This window comes from Trichosurus vulpecula, chromosome 2, assembly GCF_011100635.1.
Source record: "Trichosurus vulpecula isolate mTriVul1 chromosome 2, mTriVul1.pri, whole genome shotgun sequence".
NCBI lineage: Eukaryota > Metazoa > Chordata > Mammalia > Diprotodontia > Phalangeridae > Trichosurus > Trichosurus vulpecula.
In genome coordinates, this window is record NC_050574.1 from 178,215,126 (window position 1) to 178,240,492 (window position 25,367).

At 40.2% G+C, this 25,367-nt stretch overlaps 1 protein-coding gene across 1 annotated transcript; it reads left to right on the forward strand.

Moving 5' to 3' along the window:
• The first annotated feature begins 314 nt into the window (after positions 1-314).
• On the forward strand, positions 315-23,746 carry LOC118837895 (potassium-transporting ATPase alpha chain 2-like). Its single transcript, XM_036745034.1, has 23 exons — positions 315-323; positions 1,451-1,597; positions 2,995-3,054; positions 4,045-4,248; positions 4,821-4,934; positions 6,193-6,327; positions 6,632-6,749; positions 7,043-7,311; positions 8,198-8,396; positions 8,573-8,682; positions 11,052-11,186; positions 13,112-13,304; positions 14,213-14,388; positions 15,804-15,940; positions 17,935-18,085; positions 19,240-19,408; positions 19,488-19,642; positions 20,209-20,332; positions 20,513-20,658; positions 22,399-22,532; positions 23,057-23,158; positions 23,489-23,580; positions 23,705-23,746. Exons 1-23 carry the CDS (start codon positions 315-317, stop codon positions 23,731-23,733), a joined length of 3,108 nt encoding a protein of 1,035 aa, XP_036600929.1. The 3' UTR covers positions 23,734-23,746.
• Positions 23,747-25,367: the final 1,621 nt, after the last annotated feature.

Sequence of the window (25,367 nt, forward strand, 5' to 3'; positions counted from 1 at the left end):
GAAGGCAGAGACGAATTTGGACCTGCCCTTAGAGGTAAAAGTGGGAGGGTCCAGGTGTTGATTTAAAAGGAGGAGAACTGGGCTTGCTTCCCTACAGGTAGCAGTACACTGAACCTGTCAGAATGTCTACAGATGGAGAAACCCAGAGCTGAACACTAGAACCTGCTAACTGCCCTGCCAGAACCTGTGAGTTCCTGTGACCTGATCTCCAGACTCCTGAGTTCTTTGGCTTGGGGCTCAATTTCTTGAATTCTCCACTGCTCTCTCAGCCCAGGACTCCACTTCACCTCAGACCCTCCACAGCCTTTGCGCTAATGGGCAAGGTGTGTGCTGTGATCTACCCATCCTCCAACCCCTACCCCTACCCCTCACACAGTTTTGCGTTGGGAGAGGTGAGAGGGACTAATGCGGCCTACACTATCTTAAGGGCACTGCTTGCTTTTGCTTGGAAGGGCTTGACAGGTCCCAGGGACTGGAAAAAGAAGGGGGAAAATGGGGTTTGGAGGGATTCTACAGAGTAGAGAAAGCAAGGAATATGAGTTTGAAATCTGTTCATTAGAATCCCTCTGTCCCTAGGTTTTATTAATTTCTTAATAGGTGAAGAGGTCTATCCTGATATCAATTTTACCAATTCAACTGTCTACAAAAAATTTATAAAAATTCCAGCTGAGTGTGAATATCTGAGCCCAGATCTGTTGTGGGAAGGAGGGAGGGACAGAATTTATCTTGGAACTTGACAGTGGGGAAGAACTGAAGAAGGATGAAATCATGGTCTTGGGGAGCTGCCTTCTGTTTTAGCTCCTTCAGCTGATGTCATTCAGACCTAGGTCCCTTTTCTCCAGAAAGGGAATTTACTCCTTGGGTTTGGGAGTGGAGGGCAAAGTGAAGTCTTGGCTTCTGGACTGGAATTGTTTTACAGCCAAAGGAAAGTAACTGAAGGATCTGAGGTTTCTTGATCAAATGAGATCAAATAAGAGAAATGAGAGAAATAACTGTAAAGTGCTTTTGCAGAGTGCATGACACATAGTAAGTGCTCAAAAGATGCTTGTTCCCTTAGTGGTTCATTGGAATGTCTGTTCCTTCTGGCTACTCTGAATCGCCCTGCCAAAACTTTTGGGAACCGAATCATCCATTTAAAAGAAGTTTTGCTTAGTCTGCCTCTCTGTGTGTTTGTCCAGTGCTTTTCTTAAGAAGTAGCAAAGAAATCCTAAGCTCTTTCCCTAAGGAAAGGGAACAAAAGAAAAGTGGTCTTTGGGTTAAGGGAAGGGGAAGGTTATTTTTCCATCCATACTCCAGATATCATCCCTGTTCCACTTATCTTTCCCTGTCTTTAAGGTTGTATAAATGAGAGAGAGGGAAGTCAGAAGAGATTTCTGCAGAACTGTCAGCTTGACCTCAGACTCCACAAAAGACCAATTTTCAACTCATTTGATCTTTCTTCCCTTTTCAGGAGAAATCAGAAATTTACTCTGTTGAGTTCAATGGAACAAAAGACATTGAAACATTAGACAAGCATAATGGCAAAGGCAAGTGGAAGCAATGCTTCAGAAACCACAAGAAGGACCAGCAGAAAGAACTCAAGAAAGACCTTGATCTGGTCAGTTGTCCTAAGTTGACTGGAGGCACCTCGGCTAGGTTTCTCCTACTTTTTTTCAGCGCACTTTTGCTCTGCCAAGGAAACAGATGGCTTAGAGTTGAAATAGAGTTGAAATTTTAACAATCTAGTGCATTTTGCAGATGAGGAAACTGAGGAACAGAGATTGTCACACTAGTATTAATTAGTAGAATCAGGATGCAAATACCTATCCAGATTCTAAATAAAATCCAGTGCTTTCCTAATTAAGTATGCTGTGTTGTCCATAGGACCCAAGACCTGCTTTGATCTGCCCCTTTTAAAACTTCTTGCAAAAGAAAAATCCACTGGCTGAGGTTTTTTTTTTTTAAAAATACACCTCAGGTGACTCAGTAGATAGAGTAACAGCCCTAAAGGCAGGAAGACCTGAGTTCACATGTGGCATCAAGACACTGGCTGTGTAACCCTGGGCAAGTCACTTAATCCCCATGGCCTTCCCCCAACTCCTACAAAAAATGCACCTAGGTAACTTTAAAAATTAATTTATTTTTTTAAGAAATGCACTCAATTAGCTGAATGAGACAGTGGGATATAGTGCTGGGCCTGGAGTGAGGAAGACTTGAGTTCAAATGTGGCCATAGAAATTCACTAGCTCTGTGACTCTGGCAAGCAAGTCTCTGAACCTGTATTTGCCTCAATTTCCTCATTAGCAAAATGAGAATAATAGCCCCAACTTCCAGGGTTGTTGTGAGGATCAAATGAGATAATTGTATAGTATTTAACACAATTATTATATTCAATATAACATAATAAGCACATACCACAGGCTGTTTAAATGGTAGCTATTGTTAATGTTGTTTATTATTAAATTTGTTCCATGTTAAAATTAGGCTGATACAATCTTTGCCTGGAGGCCATCTTTACTAGAAGGTGTCTGTAGTCCCCAAGAAGACACTATAACATAGAACTCAGAGACTGAGTTATGCTTATCAGCAAGGTCATTGACCCAGGGTTTTGCTCCAATTGGGCAATCCACTAATACACAACTTCTCTGTTTCTATTTACCTTATTTTAAATGAGAAGAATTCCTGAGGGTAAGATGAGGAAGGGTGTACTTAAATCTTGAGTGGAGAATTCCAGTGTGCAAATATTTCTAATCTTTGAACCTTAAATTTTAAGCTGCCTGGGGCAATGAGATGTTAACTGACTCAGCCCAAGATCAAATTGCACAGCCATTAGGTGTCTGAAGCTAGACTTGAATCCAGGTAATACTGACTTCCAAGGCCCCTTCCTGTTCTGGGATTCTATGGCGTGAATCTAGTTTTGCCTCATTGTACCAATGGCTCATGAGAAATATATTCACTTAATTTAAGCAACCTCTTATTCATACAGTTCTCTTTTCTTTCCCTCTTGAATTTTAGGGTGACCACAAACTCAGCACTAAGGAATTAGAAGAAAAGTATGGAACAAATGTCGTCAAAGTAAGTCACTGAGAGGATGAAGGACCAACATCAGGGATTTGATCCATTGTCTGTTAGGGGGTGAGGAAAGGTGGGAAACACCTTTAGTGTCAGTAATTCACTACAGCAACTTAGAGTAAAGCTAGTGTCACAGGTGAGTTTGTTTAGCTCCTTGATAAGAAAGGTTACCTGGTTCTCCCTGATGTCCCTTGACTGGGACACGGATTTAGTCATCAGTAAATTTGGAAGGGAACCCCGAATGATGGGAAGGATGTAATGTCTCTAAGGACTAAACTTTATCTCGGTTGCTTAAACAAGGGTTATTCTTGTCCTTGTGTTTCTGGGGGTTTGTGGGAGGAAAGAAGGATGTATGTTCTCCCTCCTTGATTAGAAGAGGTAGTACCATCAATAAGGTCACAAGATGGTTTCAGAGGCAAGATCTGAATCCAGGTTTTCTGACTCCAGGGCTACTACTATCTTGTTTTGATCTCTTCTCTGTAAATCCTCACTCTCCCCCCAAGAAAAGATATTTCCTTCTCTTTATATAGGCATACAGGATAGATCTTTGGGAAATCTAAATTGGGCTTTCCCTTGGAAAAAAAACAGAAATTAAAAGTAAAAGCTATATGACATCTAGGAGCTTCAAAAGCCAGGATTTTCCTCTTTTTTTTGTACTTTTCTTTGTTTTGTTTTTGGAGGGGGGAAAGCAGGGCAGTTGGGGTTAAGTGACTTGCCCAAGGTTACACAACTAGTGTGTAAGTGTGTCAGGTGTCCAAGGCCAGATTTGAACTCAGGTCCTCCTGACTCCAGGGCTGGTGCTCTACTCACTGTGCCACCTAGCTGCCCCCAAAGCCAGGATTTTCACTCCAAATACAGGGATCCCTCCAACCCCCCACCAAAAATGAAACAAAACAAAGCAAAACAAAAAACCTTACTCCCTAAAGTCCTACAGCCACTAGACTAAGAGTGTCCAGTCATTCTTTAACACTTTCCCTGGCTTTGTCTTTGCAGGGTCTCACTAGCACAAGAGCTTCAGAGATCTTGGCTCAGGATGGCCCCAATGCCCTTACTCCCCCCAAAGAAACTCCAGGAATCATCAGATTCCTCAAACAAATGGTGGGTGGATTCTCCATACTTTTGTGGGCAGGAGCTGTCCTGTGTTTCATTGCATATCTGATTGAGTTTTCAAAGGACAAGTCTGCCTCCATGGACAATGTAAGTACCTAAAAAGCTTCCTGCCATGATTTTTGTCATTGGCTTCTCTGTCAGAGAAGGGATACCAGAGGCTAAGGGTTCTCATAGACAGAGTCCTGGTCTGATGGTCAGGAAAACAGGGAATCCAATCCTGATTTCTGTCATGGAATCACTCTTGAGTGGGGTCATGTTGCTAGACTCCTCCAGACTGCAGTTTCTACATCTATAAGAGTTGTAGGTGGAGATGTACTTAGGGCTGCTGTTTCTATGCCACAGAGGTGAAACAGGAAAGCCTCTTGGGTTCCCAAGGAACAAAGGTCCTGTATCAATATGCAGCATCCTTGGGCTCTAACTTCATCCTCTCAAGACCAACTTCCTCAATTCTTAATTTAATAAGTGAAACATTTAGGGAAGCCTTTAGGAGATTCATAGGACCTGGCAGCTAAAAATGTATGAAATGATTCCCCACTGACCTGTATAACAAATACTTGGGCATCTAACTTGCTTGCACATTGAGGTTCTCACCCTCTGAGGCACCTGGTTCTTTTTGAGGAGAGCTTCTCTGACATAGGTACCATTTCCTGTTCTTGAAGTTCTATTTAGGTGTTGTACTCATCGTGGTGGTCATCTTCACTGGGATGTTTGCTTATTACCAGGAGGCAAAAAGCACCAACATCATTGCCAGCATCACTAAAATGATTCCTCGGGTAAGTAGCTCAAAATTCCCTTGACCTGTGTCATGGCACACACCACTTATTGCTACTTCTAAATCTTCATATAATTCTGCCTGGTTTGTTCTTTCACTCAAAGTGCCACCTAAGAAGTTCGAACAATAACAATGAGTTTTTACTAGGACAGAGAATGACCTTGGGGGATGAGTCTGTACTCATTCTGCCCCTTTCCTCTCCCCAGTTCTTTGCCTGCCTGCATTGATGTTGCCACTAGAAGGCTGGCAGAATGGCTTAACCTAATGCCCTTTCCATTGCACAGAATGATCTTCCTATGGCAGGTTTTCTGTATTATGTTTGAAACTGATCATTTTCCTCCATAGTGGCCAAAGGAAATGCTGACTTTAATTGGTGAAGGCTAAGGGGAGTTGGATTCCATCTTTGCATAAAGAAGGGAAAAATCTAGCTCATCACTGGTACAATTATGACTTATATCACATAAAGAAGTGGGCACCAAGGGTATAGCACTGGAATTGGAATCAGGAAGACTTGGCTACCTCATGATACACGATCTTAGGGCAGTCACCGAACTTTCTCTGGGCATCTGTGTTCTCAGCTTTGTAATATGAAGGTATTAAATTTGTTGTACCTTAACTGAAGAACTGTAAAATTCCTTATCGTTATAAATCTAAGATCCTGGATTTTAACTGTTTTCACTGTCCAACTTAATAATCTTCCTATCCTCTACAGTTAGCATCAATTCCTGCAGGCAGCTGTTGCTCTCTTTCTGTCTCTCTGTCTCACTGTCTGTCTGTCTGTCTGTCTCTCTCTCTCTCTCTCATCTACAATCCGCCCCAAATCTTTATCAATGCTTTCTGGTCTTGCTATGTCCTGTGGCATTTAGAGGTCTTCAAGGCCTAAAAGAAACACTTACTGCTCTATTTACTGCCAGGTGACATAGAGTTTTAAACTTGGAGCCAAGAAAACCTGAGTTCAAATCCAGTCTGAAATACTAGCTTGTGACCCTGGGCAAGTCACTGAACCTCTCTAGGACTCAGTTTCCTCGTCCAGAAAAGGAGAACAATAATAGCAGCTACCTCTTCGGGTTGTTGTGAGGGTTAAATGAGATAACAAGGTAAAGCTTTTTGCAGGTCTTAGAGCATCATCTAAACGCTACTTATTAGTCTTGCTATGGCTAAAGCTGCAATATCCTCTGATATTGAGCATCCACACCAAGGGTAGATGAAGAAGATGCCATGTCAGGGTCTGAAGTTTCTTTTTCATTTTCATTTCCCAGAAAGCTTTGGTCATCAGAGATGGAGAAAAGACTGAGATCCCTGCAGAGCAGCTGGTTGTAGGAGATATTGTAGAGATTAAGGGTGGAGACCAGATTCCTGCCGATATCAGGATCCTGGCCTCACAGGGATGTAAGGTAAACATCAATGTAGTTCTCTCTAAGGATGATTGGTTCCAGTTTCTGTAATCTACAGTCCCACCCAATAGTCCTTGATTCAACCAAATGGGCAAGACCGCCAAAGTGCCTAATTCTAGATCTTTCTCAAATCTTGTTTTCATAAAAGAATAAAATAAAAAATAAAATAAATTTTAAAAATCTTGTTTTCATGAAATTACTTTGTATTATTTAGTGTGTGTATATATATACATACATACTATATATATCTACATCAGTAGGTCGCTAATAAATGCTTGTTAAGTTGAATTGAATTTACTCACAGGTAGATAATTCATCTCTTAGTGGGGAATCAGAGCCTCAGTCTCGTTCTTGTGATTTTACCCATGAGAATCCATTGGAAACAAAGAACATTGGCTTTTACTCTACAACCTGCCTGGAAGGTAGGTCTGGTGGAAAATATGGGGCAAACATTTCATAAAAATTAAGGGTTCTTCTACTCAATCTCTACCTCTCAGTCTTCTTCTCACTACTTCATACAAGATTTCTTTCCTAAGGAAAACAAAAAAGATGCAACTGTACCCAATATGTCAACACTTGATCTAATATGCAGTTCTTCAGATCAGGGCAATGCCTATCTGGTCATGTCAGGCCAGTAGATGAAGAACGACACCCAAGAAGTCTACCCCTTATAGGCAAGACCTCCTGGAATATCATCCATGTACTTTCCTTCCAGGAACTGCAACTGGCATGGTCATCAACACAGGTGACCGTACCATCATTGGAAGAATTGCCTCACTGGCTTCATCTGTTGGCCATGAGAAGACACCAATTGCCATTGAAATTGAGCACTTTGTCCACATTGTAGCAGGGGTAGCTGTTTCTATTGGTATCGTGTTCTTCATCATTGCAATATGCATGAAATACCGAGTCCTAGATGCTGTCATCTTCCTCATTGGCATCATTTTGGCCAATGTACCAGAGGGTCTGGTGGCTGCTGTCACTGTAAGTCCATGATGTGATTCATGCTCTCTGACTGGATCCTCATATTCATAACATAGAATATTGAAGCTCCCACATGAGCTGGTATATTACAAGTTATTTCAGTGTTTTAGAGTAGAATACTTTCCTCACTGGGAGGCGATACCTGGATGTCTTAAATAGGTTGGGTGTTGGAGGAAGAAATAGGATCACTTAGGATAGTTTCAAAATTAAAATCCAAGATCATAAGATACAAAACTTCCTTTTCAGGAGATCTGTAAGTAAGCTTATGCAGACATCTGTCTGCTCTAGTTTTGCCTGGAAGCAAAGTGAGAGAGCCAAAGAATGAACTTCAATTGATAAAGCAGTCTCTATGATCTCTTATCTGACCCTGACCTGTAAACTGAGGTATAGGAGATATTGAATCCTAGAGGGTATTTAAGAAGGTACACAGTAGCTCCTCTAAGACCCAGAGTATGAGATGAGTACTTTAGGATGTCTACTTGAGCACAGCAGCCTTACAATCTTTCTGGAGAGAGTCATAGATACTCAAGTTTACCCAAGGTCAAATGGTGGTTTTCATCTATATGGCACAGACTTGTTGACTTTTCCTTTGCACCCCAAGTCATTGTGGATCACTTTATTCAAAAAAGGAAATAACCACAGTTAGGGTTTTGTTTCTTTAAAAATAAAAGCTTCTTGACATCATTTAACCAATAAAAACCTAAAATATTTCTATAAAAACACCATGACTGTTAGTTACCCCCATATTCATCTAGCCACAAATAATTGAGCATGGTTATTCATAAAAGATAGGGCAAATTTTGGTCTGTACTGAAATGGTTAAGCAAAAGTCTTCTATCATTTTGACTCACTGGGGTTGATATTTCTTCCCTTCTTTCATGCCTAGGTGAGTCTGTCCCTGACAGCAAAACGGATGGCCAAGAAGAACTGTCTTGTGAAGAACCTGGAAGCAGTGGAAACTCTGGGTTCCACCTCCATCATCTGCTCTGACAAGACTGGGACCTTAACGCAAAACAGAATGACTGTGGCCCATCTGTGGTTTGACAACCAAGTCTATGAGGCTGATACAAGTGAAGATCAGAAAGGTGAGGCTTTGGAAGCAATCTCAAGGCTTTGGGACTGAGCGAGAGAAGTTAATGCTAACCCTGATAGGGTGAGCAGGCTGTTTCTGAGATCTGTTTGGACCCTGTAGATAGACAAACACTCTCCTCTCTCACAGCAGTTTTCTATGTGCTACATCATTCTTTCTCTTGCTTTCCAGGCCATGTCTTTGACCAAAGTTCTGCAACCTGGGCCTCCTTATCCAAGATTGTAACACTGTGCAACCTAGCTGAGTTTATACCAGGACAGGAAAGTGTCCCCATCATGAAGGTAGGGCTGCTCATCTGGGTGTGACATCAAAGTCAATCTCTAGGTGATCTTGCTGTCTTCCATCCCCTTCTGCTATGTTGCCACTAAATGAGAAGAGAAAAGTTAGTATACATAAGAACAAGTTTGAATTGCCAATGTGTGATGTAGCCAAGTAACAAAGTATCTCGGCTTCATTCTGCTTTGCTTTGTAGAGTCACGGGAACAAGTGGAAGAGGTCTCAAATACTGACTTCAGGTAGCATGTTCTCTAGTGCTGAAACTATATAAATTAGTCCTATTGGGTCCTCCAAGGCCCAACTCATCTAAACCATTGAATTCAGCATTTATTAAGCACTTACTACGCCCTAGACACTAGTGCAACCAGACATATATAGTCCCTGCCCTTTAGGAGCTCACATTCTACTTGGAGAAACTACATGTTCAGAGGTAAATACAAAAAGTGATTGAGAAACACTAGCAAGTCAGGGAAGGTCTCTTGTCATGAGGCAGACTTGGGCTGAGAATTGCAAGGCAGAGTTGAGGAGAAAGTGAGTGTCATCATGGGAGACAGATGGGCCTGTGCAAAGGCGAGAACATGGGAGATAGAGTGCTGCTTAAGGGGTCCAGGAAGCACTCCAATTTGGCTACTGTGACTGCTAAGGGTAGTAACGTGTAACTAGCAGAAAGGATAGGTAGATTATGAAGGGCTTCAAATGCCAAATAGGAGAGTTTGCATTTAATTCTAGAATGCAACAGATCTAATGAAGCTTCTTGAGCAGAAGGATAGAGTCATGGACATATATGCTTTTATATGTTATATTTTCCTTACTTGCCTTTTGTGTATCCAAGTAGGTGTAATAAGGAACATGTTTCTCTCTTATATCATTCAGAAATATGAGACCCTAAAATCAACGGAAAGCCCTAGGTAACTTTCTAAGATTCTCAGTCTTACAATTGTCTTATAATACATTTATAGATAGAGGTATTGCTTAATCAGATCACTTAAAGAATTCTTCTCACACAGGTGTAGTCATTGGAGCTGTCAACAGAGATGCGCTAGATTGCCTCTTCACTTCTCACCAGAATTGCTGCATTGAAACTGCTTTGGTTTCTCCTGTTCTCCCACTCTGCTTTCTTTTCTTCTATTGTACATACCTTTTCTGCCCCTAACTATGGGTATTTTTCCAAAGACCTGGGGCTTTGTGTTTTTTTCTCCTTCAGATTATTCATCCGTTCCTTTAGCTACAGCTCTCAGCTCTATGCTGATGCCCTCCAAATCCTGATATCCAATCTCACCTAAGCTCCAGTCCCATCCCTGTCATCCAAATAAATGGTTAATAGACATTGCCACCTGATTGACTCACTGGCTGACTACACTGAAAACAACATAACTAAAACAAAGCTTAGTTTTTTTTCTTTTTTTCTGAGTTTTAAGAACCTTAGAGATCACTTAGTTCAATCCACTTTTATTATGAAAGAGGAAAACACATTCAGAGAGGTTAAAACTTGCCCATAGACACAGATCCAGTCACTGGCAAAAGATGAGAAAAAACTCAGGTTTTCCAATGTACAGCCTAATATTCTTTCAATATTTACACGACCAAACTTAAAGCACTATAGAAATGCTAGCTGGTATTATTGTCGCTATACCATCTTGTTCTTCCCAAACACTCCAAGTCAGTATCCTCTTTCAACTTCCCTATCATTGCCATGTTCTTCCCCTCACCCAAACCCAAAACTTGGGTTGCCTTTGAGTCTTTCATTTACTGTATCCACAAGGTGACTATAAATTCTCTTTCCCCCTTTGAAATGTCACAAACCTCTAACTTCTTGGGTTCTGCTCTCTTAACCTTTTACCTTGACTGCCGTAGCATTCACCTGGCTAGGCTGCTGCAGGACCTTAGTTTCTTACTGTTCTAATCCTTCCTACATGCTACTGACAGACTAAGTCTCATTAAACAATTTATTTTCATCCTGCTCTTTTGTTAGTCTATTCCATTTTCTAAATTCAGCTTAGTTTTCAAGTCCCTCTATAACACCCTACCCTATCCAAACTGGTTTCTCTCCTATTTTCCAGGTTTAATCAGGCTTGTTTAACCACTGTCTCAATTGACAATATGCCATACTTGTTTTTGATTGATGATGTATTTATGTTTTTGCCTTTTTTCTCTTTCTCCATTTATCCTTTTTGATGTTCTTAGGCCTAGGCATGAAAGAAAACTGTCCCTGCCCTTAACTGCTTTTGCACTTAGTGATCTTTCTACACACTTATCTAATGTTTAGACCAGGGATGAGGTACCTGTGGCCTCAGAACACCACGAAAGAGCCAGAGTAGTTATAATTTAATCTGATTTCCCCTTGTTTTTTTGTATTTTTCTTTTTAATCTCTAGAAAATAGTGATGGGAGATGCCTCAGAAACTGCCCTCTTAAAGTTCTCAGAAGTCATTATTGGTGATGTGATGGAAAGAAGAAAAAGAAACAGAAAAGTGGCTGAAATCCCTTTTAATTCTATCAACAAATTTCAGGTAGGTTTTTCCTCATGACCAGAGATCTTATTTCTTAGCCCAGTGATATTATTACCTGCAATTATGAAATGTCTCCACAGGTCTAGAGCCTGGGCTACTTTGGGCTGTGGTTTTCCCAGAAGCACAGTAGGTAAAGGAGGGTGAGTCTAGAGAAATTAGGATGTGGGTCTCCCTGAAATAATCCATCCCTGGCCACTGTCTTAGTTTCTGATGCTGAGGGATTTGGGGGTCTAGGTTTTTGTTGCTCTTATTGACAATATATGGGAAAAACAGGAACTGTCTAGATTTTATTCCATTCTATGCGGTTATTCTATGAGCTGGTGATCTGTGGGTTCTTTTGTCTTCAGAGCCCAAAGTGTTGGAGGGACCTGGTAATGTGAGACAAAAGCCTAGTTAGTGTTAGAAATTCCACTGGCAGTTTTTTAGTGTTAGAAATTCCACCAACAACTTTCTGCTCAATCGGAAACAAAGTGGAATTGACCTTAAAGTAAAAATTCCTTTACCCACACCCACACCCAGCCTACCCCTATGCAGTACATAGAATACCTGTCCTGGAGTCAGGAAGACTCATCTTCCTGAGTTCAAATCTGGCCTCAGACACTAGCTGTGTAATCCTGGGCAAGTCACTTAGTCCTGTTTGCCTCAGTTCCTCATTCTGTAAAAAGAAGGAAATGCCAAATCACTCTAATATCTTTGCCAAGAAAACCCCAAATGGGGTCATGAAGAGTCCACTGAAATGACTGAACAACAATAGTCCTCCCCTCACACAGACATATACTTTTTCCTCCAATCTCCTAAAATATACCTTATTAAATGAGGTTTTGATGGTTATCATGGTGGTACCATTCTCCTAGCTCCCTACCCCAGAGAGTACCTATGTGTAAGATTGTTTTTATTGATATTGGGGGCAAGAAAGAAAGAGCCTCAAGTGAATGTAACTATGCTGAAAACTAATAGAATTTAAGTCTCTAGGGCCCTGGGATTCCTTTTTTTTTTTCTTAAATGTCACCTCTCTTGACAGGACCTTGTAATTTGGTTAATGTTTAAGAGGTCTTCATAGAATATAATAAGACCAATGTAAATATATCAGTGTGCAGGTCATTTCACAGACTGGAAGGAGCAGAAAGAAAATTTGCTGGTCTTAGTTTTCTATACCACTAAGAAACCCTGTCCAGTCCTAATGTTAAGATTTTGGGCCTACTGCCTAGTCTCCCTCTAGACATGAACTGTAATAATAGACCAAAACCTGGAATAAGGGAAAGGATCACAGAAGTAGATGATTCCTGCTGCTAGAAAACCTACAGTAGATACTCCTGCCCTGGGTATGACATTCAATGCAATTTGTGCCACCACCTAAAAGGGCCTTTCTTCCTCTCTAGAGAGAGGCATTGCTTCAGTTTGAGTCTGTTGATTTCTCATATGAAAGCCCAGGCTGCAGCTTTAGGTTGGGGCCAAGTCTGAGTCTCCTTTTCTAGGGGGAAGATACCTAGGGGATCTTGGAGATCACCATGGGTTTGAATATCAAATCACAATAGAAGGAATGTTGAGTATGAAGGGAGAAGAATTGGATTCAAAGCTTACCTCTGCCATTTACTCCCTGTGTGGCCCAAGTGAGGCAAGTCATGTAAGCTTGTTGGGCTTCAGGTCTTTCATCTATAAAATGAGGAGCCTGGACCATATGGTCTCTAAGGTCCCTTTCAGTTCTAGCTGCTTGATTCCATCAATAGAGGAGGCTTCAAGCCACACAAAGGACATCAATATGCCTCCTGTTTCTGATGCAAGGAGGTCAAGTGTACAAAGAGTCAGAGATGATTTCCCTTCTCTTGGCATGTAGCTAGTTGTGGAGGAGCTTTCCAGGCTTCTTAGAAGTGACAGTAACAGTGATATGCCCCATTTAACACATTCCCTTAATTCCTTCCTCCCAGCTCTCCATCCATGAGACAGACGATCCCAATGACAAACGCTTCCTCTTGGTGATGAAAGGAGCCCCTGAGAGGATCCTGGAGAAATGCAGCACCATCATGATCAATGGCCAGGAGCAACCTCTGGATAAGCGCACTGCAGAGGCCTTCCAAACTGCTTACATGGAGCTGGGAGGCTTAGGAGAGAGAGTGCTGGGTGAGTTGGCCACTACTACCTAAAGGATGTGAGAAAATGGGTAACAAGTTTGGTAGAAGGTGATACCAAGGAAAGGAAATGAATCAATGGAGTATGTGTTTCTAAAGGACATTGGAATTTGTGGGGGAAGGAAAAGTATACTTAATGCTTAAACATACTCATAAAAATGCCCCAAGACCCCATGATTTTATTAATGGTCCCCCATTCTCTAGTGCAGAAACCATCAATGAACTCATGGATCCTTGAATGAATGGTCTATGCTTTTTAAAACTCTTTTTTTTTTTACATTTTGACACTATTTATTAGCATAGGGGATTCCCAGAAAAGAACTTCCCATTTTTTTGCCTGACAGAATTTTATTATCTTGGAACCTATGTCCCTGCCATCCAATGAGAAAAGCTGAGGGTACTGAGATGTACCAGGCAGATTCAGTCTGCAGCATAATGAGATTTCCCAGTGATGAGCCTAGGGAAGGAAGAAATGATAGAAAAGTTTTAAAGAACTGTAGCTCCTGGAAAATGGGGAGATTTTTAAACATAGATCTATTTGACCCAACTAGGATGGCTTTTAGGAGCTTTCCTACCTGAACTTTCAAGTCAGTTTCCTTATGAGTAAAACTGAGGAGGTTGGACTAGTTGGCATGTAAGGTCTTTTTCAGCTTAAATATCTTGGCTTCTTTGACCTAATTTTAAATTTGATTCCAGAATGGTTTTTACAATATCCTATAGCTAGACAACTAATCCTTGTCAAAAGCAGAGGACTCTATCCTGTCCCTAAGATTACTTTCCCACAAATATCTATTGCACCTTTTCTCTAGAAGCTGCAGGGAAGGAACTCTTAAGTTTCCATTCAAGAAAAAGAACTTTTTAAAAGATGCTTTAATGTGCTTCATCGTGTGTCTATTCCAGGTTTCTGCCATCTCTACCTGCCAGAAGATGAGTTTCCAGACACCTATTCCTTTGATGTAGAGACCATGAACTTTCCCACCTCTGACCTCTGCTTCGTGGGGCTGATATCACTGATTGATCCCCCTCGATCCACTGTCCCTGATGCAGTCATCAAATGCCGTAGTGCTGGCATCAAGGTAGAGTTCTTTTTTCCTACATCTTGGAGTCCTTTGCAGGTGAGAAAGATCCTTTGAGGAAGTTTCATTTTACAGTAAGGTCCTCTCTACCAATCCCATGTATTTTCCTTTTCCTTTTTATATTTGAGGGGCATCATGACAGAATGGATAGAGAGCTGGTCTCAAAGCCAGGAAGCCCAGGTTCCAGTCCCTCAGACATGACAGACCAAAGTCTTCCCCTGACACATGCTGGCTAAGTGACCCCGGAGAGTGCACTGATAATCTCCTAGTGCTCTATGAAATTCTCTGAGACTAAGTTGCTGAAACGGTGCCAATCTGCAATGGTAGAGGGCATTTTGCCATCAATGAAATTACTTGTCCAGACTCAACCCCTATTCCTTTTACGTTTACAATGTTAGATTTTCATTGGTTATTGGAATATTGGTTTATTGGAATTCTGTAGAGAAGCTTCTTCTCATTATACTTACTGTTTAGCCTAACACCTCTGTCTGGTGCAGTGGAGACAACCAAAGAAGTGGGTGAATAGAGCACTTGAATGGTTTTAAAAGTCTTTACATATTTTTATTTAATCTCACATTTTCCCCATGAACCATGAAAAGCAATGAAGGACAAAAGTCCCCCTTTTTTTTTAAATCAATATTTATTTTCCACACCATGGCATAGAACCCTTCGTTTCCTGCTCCTCCATTTACTAGCTACATACAGGCATCATTTTGGGCAATTCACTTAACCTTCCTGAGATTCTCTTTTCTCATCTTAAGAAAGAAGATAAAGTACTTTGCAAACCTTGAAGTACTATATAAATGTAACCTATCATAATTATGGTTATTGTTGTTTATTAATAGAAACAATGGGCTTTTCACCTATAACATTGTATGTAAGCAGTCTATATAAATGTAAAATAGTCATATCTTTTAGCATTTTCCTAATTCCACTTTTCTTTGTGAGCCTTTAAACTAGAATATGTAATTCTACATATATACTATAATATATAATACGTATTATGTGTATTGTGTACATTTTATATGTATGTGTGTATATATAATAGATAATTTATATGTGATAGATACATAATATATATGAAACTTTCCCACAAATCCTTTTTCTCAGAAGGACAGGAAGAAATTGCACCAAAGAATAAAGCTTCCCTCCTATGAAGGAGGGAGAGAATCAAGGGACAACGAGGCAAGCAGATTTATGGAAAACGTAGGGGTACTGGTCTTTCCTAGGGAGAGAAAAGATACACATCACAACTAAATTTTGCCCCCAAAGGGCAATTCTCTGATCAACACTGATTATAGCCTACTAGTATACCTACTAGCTTTTGGCCCAGCCAGGAACAGTCATGCTCACTTATCCCTGTTTTTGCTGGGCCTGCTTCTCATTGGTTATATTTTTCTTTCTTCCTAATTCAGGTTATCATGGTGACAGGTGATCATCCCATCACAGCCAAAGCCATTGCCAGAAGTGTGGGCATCATTTCAGCTAATAGTGAGACTGTGGAAGACATAGCAAAACGTCTTAACATTCCTGTGGAGCAGGTTAACAAAAGGTAAGAGAAGTAGCCTGACTTTGAAGGCGGACTTGCCGGCTTTTTTTCCAAAAAGCTACAGTGTTTGGGGCTCATCAATCTTTGACCCACAGCCTCATAGACTGTTGCTGTTGGATCATTTATTTATATACACATACACAATTGCCTTAACTATAAAGAGTTTAGGAAAACCACCAAAAAAAAAATGGTATCCTTGATCCAATATTAGGTCTACATTAGAATTGAAAAGGTTAGGGCTAGAAGAGACTTTAGTGACAGATGATCTCATTTAGGGTTTCTTAACTTGAGGTCCATGAATTTTAAAAAATATTTTTTCAATATAATTTATTTATAATTTTCAGTTTTCAACATTCACTTTCACAAGATTTTGAATTCCAAATTTTCTCCCTATCTCTCCCCACCCCCTACCCCATGACAACGTGCACCCTGACCACCCCTTCCCCCAACCTACTCTCCCTTCCATCACTAAAAATATTTTTATAGCTAAATTTCAATAAACTTGGTTTCCTTGGGGACCCTATGTATTTTGTTTTATGCATTTAATTCTGAGAAGAAATTCATAATGCCCTATTTGTGTGCTAAAGAGGTCAATGACAAAAAAGATTAAGAACCCTTGTGTAATCCCATCACCCCATCTCATTGATAAGGAAACTGACCTAATGACCAGAAGAGGAGAAATGAACCCAAGTTCCCACAGGCAGGAATTAACAGAACTATGACTCATACCCAGTTGCTCTGACTCAGGCTCAGCAACCATTGCCACTATGACCATCCTGTCTGATGCCCAAAGGGAACACCTGGGAAAACTAAAGCAGGGGGAGTTTAAATGAGATCCTTTTAATCCATTCTCACATGAATTTGGGCTGTACTTTATAACAAAAACTCTACCTGATATTTGTCAAATATTTGTTAAATCAGTGGTTAGTTGTGTGCAGACCCCAAACAAAAGTTTTGGTCTTCTGCTCCTCCCTTTTGATTGCAAAATAAAAATCTCTCCACACATTTGCCAAATTAATCTCCCTAAGACACAGGAATGACCCATGTCAGTGGCTACTTAAAACTCCTCAGTGGCCTCTAGGACAAAATACATGCATTTAAGGTCCTGCTCAATCTGTTTCCCACTTGTCTTCCTTCATGCGTGCTACATTCCAGTCAGATTAGCCTGTCAGTTGCTTCTGAGCTCAATTCTCTGCCTTCATATAGGTTGCTTCCCATACCTAAAATGTCCTCCCTCCTCACCTGTGCTTCTTAGAATTTCTAACTTTGTTCAAGATTCAGCTCAGGTGCCTCCTGGGAATCCTTTTCTGGTCTCCCAAGTCATGTTCTCTCCCACCTCTGAAATGACTATATATATTCAGGTATGATTTGTTGCCTCCCCTAGTAAAATATAAATTCCTACTTTGAAGTCAGGGTCTATTTTGCCTTTGTATCCTCAGTGCCAAGCATAAACCTTATATGCAATAGGCACTGAATAAACATTTATTTGTCAAATTGAATACAAAATAATACACATATAAGGGGAGGCAAGCAAAGTGCTAGATAGTCCAAAAAAGAAAATAGTTACCAACTCAGAGAAGCAGGGAAGGCTTCATTGAAGAGGTAAAACGTTGAGTTGGGCTTTAAGGGACAAGTAGGAATTCAACAGTCAGAGGAAGATGCTAAGGGAGGGCATTCCAGACACATGGAGCAGCCAGCCATTGCTTCTCACTACCAGCTCTTTAGGGGTCCCCTTTGTAAGGGGAGGGGACTTACTAGTATTCATTCCAATATTTCCCCTGCTAGCCTCTGCTTCCCTATCTTGAATGGGGATGACAAAGCCTATTAGTAAGTGAGGCTTCTCTATTTTGCAACAGTGTTGGGAGCATTAGTGAAGAAGTGAGGGGCCAGTCCCCTTCAGAGGGTTGTCATGCACTGGGCTCCCTTGATCAAGGCAGGGTTCCTAAGCATTAGAGCTGTCCTTTTTCCTTAACTGAGTTTTTCTTTGGCCCTTCTAGAGAGGCAAAGGCAGCTGTGGTCAATGGAATGGAGCTGAGGGAGATGAGCCCAGAGCAGCTGGATGAGCTCCTGACCTGCCACACCGAAATTGTCTTTGCAAGGACATCGCCCCAGCAGAAGCTGATAATTGTGGAAGGCTGTCAGAGACAGGTGAGTGATTGCAGATACAGAGCTTAGGATAGTGCCTAGCATATAGTAGTTTCTTAATAAATGTTTCTTGATTGACTGACTGACAGATACCCAGGTGAGATATCTTTAGACTGCCATTGAGCCTGAGGGGAAGCTTTATGATAACAGAAAGTTCTTTCCCAAAACACAGCTATAGATCCTTCACAAGGCTGAAGAAAAGAAATGGCTAGTTCTTTCAAGGAAATTAAAATTCCCCAAGCATACATGAAGCATTTATTTCATTCTAGGCACTGTGCCAGGCATTAGAAATACAATGACAAAACAACCCCTTAAGGAGCTTGTATTCTGCTTATATTTAAGTATTTTCAACTAACAAAAAGTCCTTTTCTTACCCCCATAACAGGAAGAAAACAAAAGATAAAAATCTTTATAAATATGTTTCATCAAACAAAGCAGATTCCCTCACTGGCCATGTCCAAAAAATGTCTCTTCTGGCCCTTGACTCCATCATCTCTCTGCCAGCAAATGGGTAGCATGCTTCAACATCAATCCGCTGGAATAGTGGTTGATCATTGTGTTAACGACATTGTCCAATGTTGTTTGTCTTTACAATGTTATCATTGTATAGATCATTCAGATTCTGCTTTCTTCACTTTGCATCAGCTCATAAAAATCTTTCCAGGATTCTCTGAAATAGTCCCTTTCATTATTTTCTTACTGCACAATAATATATATCCTTACCTTCATATACTATGGCCTTGGCTTGAATGAGAAAGCAGAGGTCCATCTAATTAACATTTTAATGTGATTTCTAATCTGTGGCTTCTCTCATTGTGACTTCTCTGTTGAGTAAATTAATTTAGCTGGACTTAGCCATGGAGACAATTGAGGAAAGAATGTGATCCTGTTGTCAATGTTTTGTCAGTTGGAGTCAGTTGGAGATGTCCGTCTCTGTCCTGTCATTCATCTCCATTCGTTCAAAAAGGTCTTGTTTGAGGACTTAATACCCTTGTTCATATAACACTTTTTTTTCCTAAAAACAGCAGAAACATGGCAGAATATGGAGTCTTCCTAACTTTCAGAGCAGGCAGAAGTTATTATTTTATTAATACTCCAAACTTACCTTAGTCCTTGAAGTTTCTGGATTTAAAGTTTTGAATCCCATGTTCTTCTAGGATGCTGTTGTTGCAGTGACAGGGGATGGTGTTAACGATTCCCCAGCCCTGAAGAAGGCCAATATTGGAATTGCTATGGGTTGTACAGGCTCTGATGCAGCAAAAAATTCAGCAGACATGATCTTACTAGATGACAACTTTTCCTCTATAGTGACAGGTATAGAGGAAGGTAAGTAAGGTTCCCTCCCAATGCTCTTACAGAGGGTGAGTTAAGGGCTATTTCCCTGACTAGACAACTCTCCTCACAGGTCGCCTAATCTTTGACAATTTGAAGAAAATCATTGCATTCACCCTGACCAAAAATATTGCTGAGCTCATCCCTTTCCTGATCTTCATTATTGCTGGGATCCCACTGCCCATTGGTACCATTGCCATTTTGTTCATCGACTTGGGCACTGACGTTGTAAGTAGGTTTTTGGGGTACCAAGGAATAAAATAAATGTAGCATCAGGTGCCATAAACTTTTCCAGCCATTGTTCCCCCTTCTGGGTTTCATTTCTTAAGAGATTTATATAATTTGTCAAGACATTGATCTCATAAAAGGTAGAGGTGGTATTTGGACCAGCCCAGGCTCTCTCAATCCACAACAGATAATTCATGACTGCTGAATAACTGAAGAGTAATGAACATTGTTGAGTATAAATTATTCACGTGGCTTTGGAAAGCATGAATAAAGTTTAAGTGGATAACAAAAAGCAAAACTTAGAGAAAAAGGAAGTGAAATAACCTTTGGTAGCATTCCTCCTTTTCTATACTGGGCGGTTCACATATTGTGATGAGGTTAAATATCTGTATTTTGCAAAACTAATAGCAAATGGCTCTTGTTGCTTGAAGGCTTGAAAATGTTCTGGTTAGGCTACTTCTAGAGACTTCAGATTAATTTAATCTCTATTCTTGTTATTAAATAGTAACTTGTGATCTAGATACAGATCATTAGTGATAGGATTTCATCATCTTTACCTTCCTTAGATTCCTTCCGTTGCCTTAGCCTATGAGAAAGCTGAGAGTGATATCATGAGCCGGAAGCCACGTCATAAGAAGAAGGACAGACTGGTGAATCATCAGCTGGCTTTGTACTCCTACCTCCAAATTGGTATGCTGAAATCGAACTCTTCTCACTTTGGTATCAAAGGTCTTTCCTAAGGCTTTGTTTCTTAAAGCATTCAGAAACTGCCTTTTTTTTTTTTTTTGGATGAGTGGGGGAGAATTGGAAAGAGATTATCCTGAACTCATCTGCTCCTAAATTTCTAAAATCTGTTCCTAAATGCTGTAGGAATCTTGCAATCTGTAGGAGGCTTCTTTGCCTACTTCACTGTCTATACAGTCCAGGGATTCAAACCTGACCTGCTTCTTTTCTTACGGCCATTATGGGAAAATGATGATCTGAATGACCTTGAAGACAGCTATGGACAAGAATGGGTAAGGAAGGTCAAAGTATTAGCCCCATTTATCTTCTATTTTACTGACCATTTGGCCTGATTGATGCTGAAATGCCATGCTCTAGACTGCTGATACTATTTATTAGAATCAACCAATGAATGAAAACATCAACAAGCATTTGTTCAGTGATTACTATGCACCAGTCAGTGCACCAAATGCTTGGCATGCAAATATGATGAATGAAAAGTATTTATTGGGGACATATTAGAGTCTTGCCCTGCCCTCAAGGGACTTACATTCTTTTTGTTGTTGTTTAAATTTATTTAGTATTTTATTTTTCCCCAGTTACATGTAAAAACAATTTTTAACATTCATTTTTAAAACTTTGAGTTCTAAACTCTCTCCCTTCCTCCCTCCCCACCCCACTCCCATTCAGAAGGCAAGCAAATTGATAAAGGTAATACATGTGTAGTCATGCAAAACATTTCTACAACAATCATGTTATAAAAGAAAACAAACAAAAAAACCCTCAAGAAAAAGTTCAAAAAAATATATTTCATTCTGTATTTAGACACCATCAGTTCTTTCTCTGGGGATGGATAGCATTTCTCATCATAAGAATCTTACATTCTAGAGGTGGGAAAGAACACTAAGGAACTGATGATTACTGGAAGTACATTTTGCTTCCATTCGTCTGTGGACAAGAGTAAATTGACACACATATCCAGGAGCAATGGTAGAGTCGATCTGATCATGATTCTACAGCCAGAGGCAGCTTTCAGGGAGGAGAAAATAATACAGCCATGGAAGCAAGTCTTGAAGATTGCTACCTCCAAGGCATAGTCTCTAATGATGAAATAGGTTTCTGTCTTCTCAGTTGAGAGGTGGTGAACAACTGGAAAATGCCAAACGGCCAGTGTACTTGTTTTCTCCATTTAGTTGTCTAAGGGAACAGGACAGTTACTGGAAAGTGATTTACAGGGGGAAATTTTTTTTTCTTCAAAGTAAATAATAAAATTAACACAAAATGATGATAACAGAATGAAAATATCCACATTTGCCCTGAACTATGTAAATGGAGACTACAGTGAATAGCACCAGACCTCAGGTTAAATACAGTGAACAATGTTGGTTACTTCTTCATTAACTATTTTTAGAGTTTGTGTGGTCCAGTGGTTAGAGCTCTGGGGCTAGGAGTTAGGAAAATATGAAACACTTGCCAGCTAGGTTACCATGGACAAATCGTTTCATTTCTGTGAACGCTTAGTTTCCTCATTCATAAAATTGGAATAATAATAGTGCCTACTCGACAGGATTGTTGTGAGGACCAAATGGTATAACATTTAAAATAAAATGCTATGTAAGTGCTAGTTGTTACTGTTAAAATGAATATGTATGTATATGTATATGTCTTTTGTTAAAACAATTTATTAGCTAAAAATAAAAAAAATACCCACAGCAATGAGATGAGAGTCGCATGGGAGGAATCTTTGATTTTTAATGGCGTCTGACTTTGGGTGTGCAATTCCTCACAGGAAAGACATAAGGTCTGACCTTTATCAGGGCTTGTCCTTGCCTTTATTAATAGTTTGCTAGAGCTAACTGACACGTGTCAGCTTAGCAACAGACACAAAAGAACAACTAGACCGCCAAGTACAACATATAAGCATAAGTAGAATAAGTTACACCATTCCCTCTTTCCTACTCAACTGCTACCTTTTCTGGAAAACTGGATAACCATCTTTTCCCGCACCTATCCCTCTTCCTGATCATTTGCAGACAAAATATCAGCGGAAGTGCTTGGAATGGAATGGATACACTGCTTACTTTGTTGCAGTCATGGTCCAACAAATTGCAGATGTGATCATCAGAAAAACAAGGATAAATTCCATTTTCCAGCAAGGTCTCTTCAGGTATCAACTAGACCTCATAGGCTTATCATGCAAAGAGGGTGGAATTCTGTTGACTGATAAAAGGGACTAATGCTAGGACACCATTGTAAAAGATATGTTTGATATGACTTTGGGTCATATCAGCCTGATGAGCTTCAGTCAGTCAATAAACATGTATTCAGTGACCTACTCTCTGTTGTCACTGCTAAACATTGGGCTACCAAAAAAAGAAAAATACATTTCTACTCTCAAAGAACTCAGAATCTAATGGGGGAGACAACATGCAAACAATTATCTATATCAGAGTGTTGGCAGCAGGAGAGTAAAGAAGAAAGTACATACAAGAGATGTCACAAGGATGAAATCAACAAGCCTTGGCAGCAGATTGAATGGGAGAGGGAGGGAATCCAGGATGACTTACTTATTTGGGAGCCTGAGGAACTAGGAATTTGGTGGTGACATTCCCTACAATAACAGGAAAATTATGAAGAGGGGAGGAATAACCAAGTGGATTCAAAATCTGTTCATGTTTATATATCACACAGAAATAAAGTCATCTGGGTAGGGATTGCATCTCAAATTATCATAGCAGCAATCCTCTCCTGTGGATTTGGAAGTGTTCCAGTCCTGAATTTCACCACACTTCGGTGAGTTATCTGCCCTAGTGTGGGAAGGGAAAGCACTGGTATCTATTCTGAGGAGAATCAGGGGACCAGGCTGGGCTAGGATGAAGATGTCTGGATCAGAAATGAGGCAGTAAAGATTAGAGACCAAAACCGCTTCTGAAAAATTGGTTAGACCTGAACTATTTTTGGTCAGTTTAGAAAAAGCCTTTCCTGCTTTTTATCCACCTGAATTTGTTGCATTTGCCAAGAAGGCAGTAAAGTTAATAGCCCCACCACCATTTACCTAAGAAACTAGTTCTAATCTTCTGATACACTTTGACTCTTGGAAATTTGGCTGCATTTTATTTCCAGGGTTCAGTATTGGTTTGTGGCAGTACCATATGCCATTGTCATCTGGCTATATGACGAGTTCCGAAAACTCCTGGTCAGGCACTATCCAGGAAGTAAGTAACATCAAAGAAAGGGGATTTAGGTTCACATTTGGGAGACCCTGCTGGGGTTTATTGAGCCTTTTTACATCTCCCACAGGCTCCATAGTTCTTATTGACTCTCTTTCTCCCCCTACAGGCTGGTGGGATAAGAACATGTATTACTGAAATTGCTTTTGGTTCCCAAGATTCTTCTTAATTTCTCCCTGATGATGTTCAGCATTCTCCAGTCAGTCACCTCTGCTGGGAAGTTTCCTGTGCAGTATGGGCATCATCAAAATCCACACACTAGAAGAAATCTGTATGAAACATTCTCAGTTAATGTACTGTAAAAATTAGATTTGGCTTTTTGTATAGGCTGTTTTTCTTCTACACTTCGGCCTCTGACCCTCTTATTTGTTTAAAATGTATGAATTTTAAAAGAGGTGGAGAAGAAGAACCCATTGAATCTGTACATAAGTTTCCACAATGTGTAATATAATTGTAAAAAGGCATTTGCATTGAGTTTGAAACTGTTGAATTGTATGAACACAACCTGGGCATGTTCATGGACAGCACAAACCCTAGTGGACTGGTCTAGAGAGACCACATACTAAAGTGAATTGTATTTACTTTAGGTTGTGACTGTGTTGTTCTTAGACTCCCTAAGAAGGTGCTTTATTTCAACTAGGAATGTGTTTGAAAGTTATTAATTAAATTTCTTTGTTCCCTAGGAGTAATGGAAGCAATAAATAAATTGTATTTAGGTGACTTGCCATTTCATTCTCTTCCTCTTCCCCCCAACTACTACTTAATACAGCATATGGTGCGAGTGGGGTTTCAGAGCCAGGAAATCTTGATAGGCTGACTTACTGTTATTTGAAATGGAAAAACTCAAAGTAATATATGATTGAGTGAAAATATAATCAGAACAATCCAACTGCTTCCAAATGGGAGCAGGAAATTGTAAGAATGAAATTTTTAGGACTCTTTTCTAAGGATGAGAAATAGACTAGGTAAAGCATTTCCTACCACCCCTTCTGTGATTTCCAGTTATTGAATAATGAGTCGAACCCAAATATAACACAACCTAAGAAGAACTTCTGGTTTAAATTTTTACATAAAGCGACTTGCCCTGTTAGCTTTTTCCCATCATTTTGGACCATTTTGGAGCTTTTTGGATCAATTGCTCAGGGAATCTGGGTCAGGGAATTTGTGATCGAACAGCATGATGTAGTTATGGTACAATCCCGAGGTTTAGGTGTAGGATAACACAGAAATGCTTAGAATATGTAGACTAATGCAAGCATTAGCCCTATAGCTCATTCATTTGAATGAAAAGGAGAGCTGACGATTGTCCCATAAAGTGATTTTGCCTCAAATGCCAACAGGCTGTAGGGCAGCAAAGTGGTGCGGTACATAGAGTTCAGGACCTGGAGTTGGGAAGACTCATCACAAATCAGAGAGACAGATTTTATTGCAGTTTATTATACTCAGAATATGGCACACACCACCAGCAGAAATATGTGTCAATCACAATTTGGCCAATGATATTTATGCTTTACTTGAAGCAGAGAGAAAAAAAAGATGGTTACTCATAGGATACCTGGTGGTCCAAATTAAAAAATCACGCATGCTTGTTAAGGAGAAAGTATTGTATATCAATAGCTATGGGAGATAGAAAAGGGCTATGTCTTTAGTAGTATAGCTAGTTTCCCTAAAACAGAGGGAGCAAATTTGTCAGGCTAGAAAAGGGAGGGGATCATACCAGAGACTGTTGAAGTTGAATTCACTTTCAGAAACAAGTTTGCCCCTATGATATG

Coding starts and splice junctions, on each gene's coding strand:
- LOC118837895 (XM_036745034.1), top strand. Junction 3,055..4,044: donor ATGGAACAAATGTCGTCAAA/GTAAGTCACTGA, acceptor TTGTCTTTGCAG/GGTCTCACTAGCACAAGAGC. Junction 4,935..6,192: donor TCACTAAAATGATTCCTCGG/GTAAGTAGCTCA, acceptor TTCATTTCCCAG/AAAGCTTTGGTCATCAGAGA.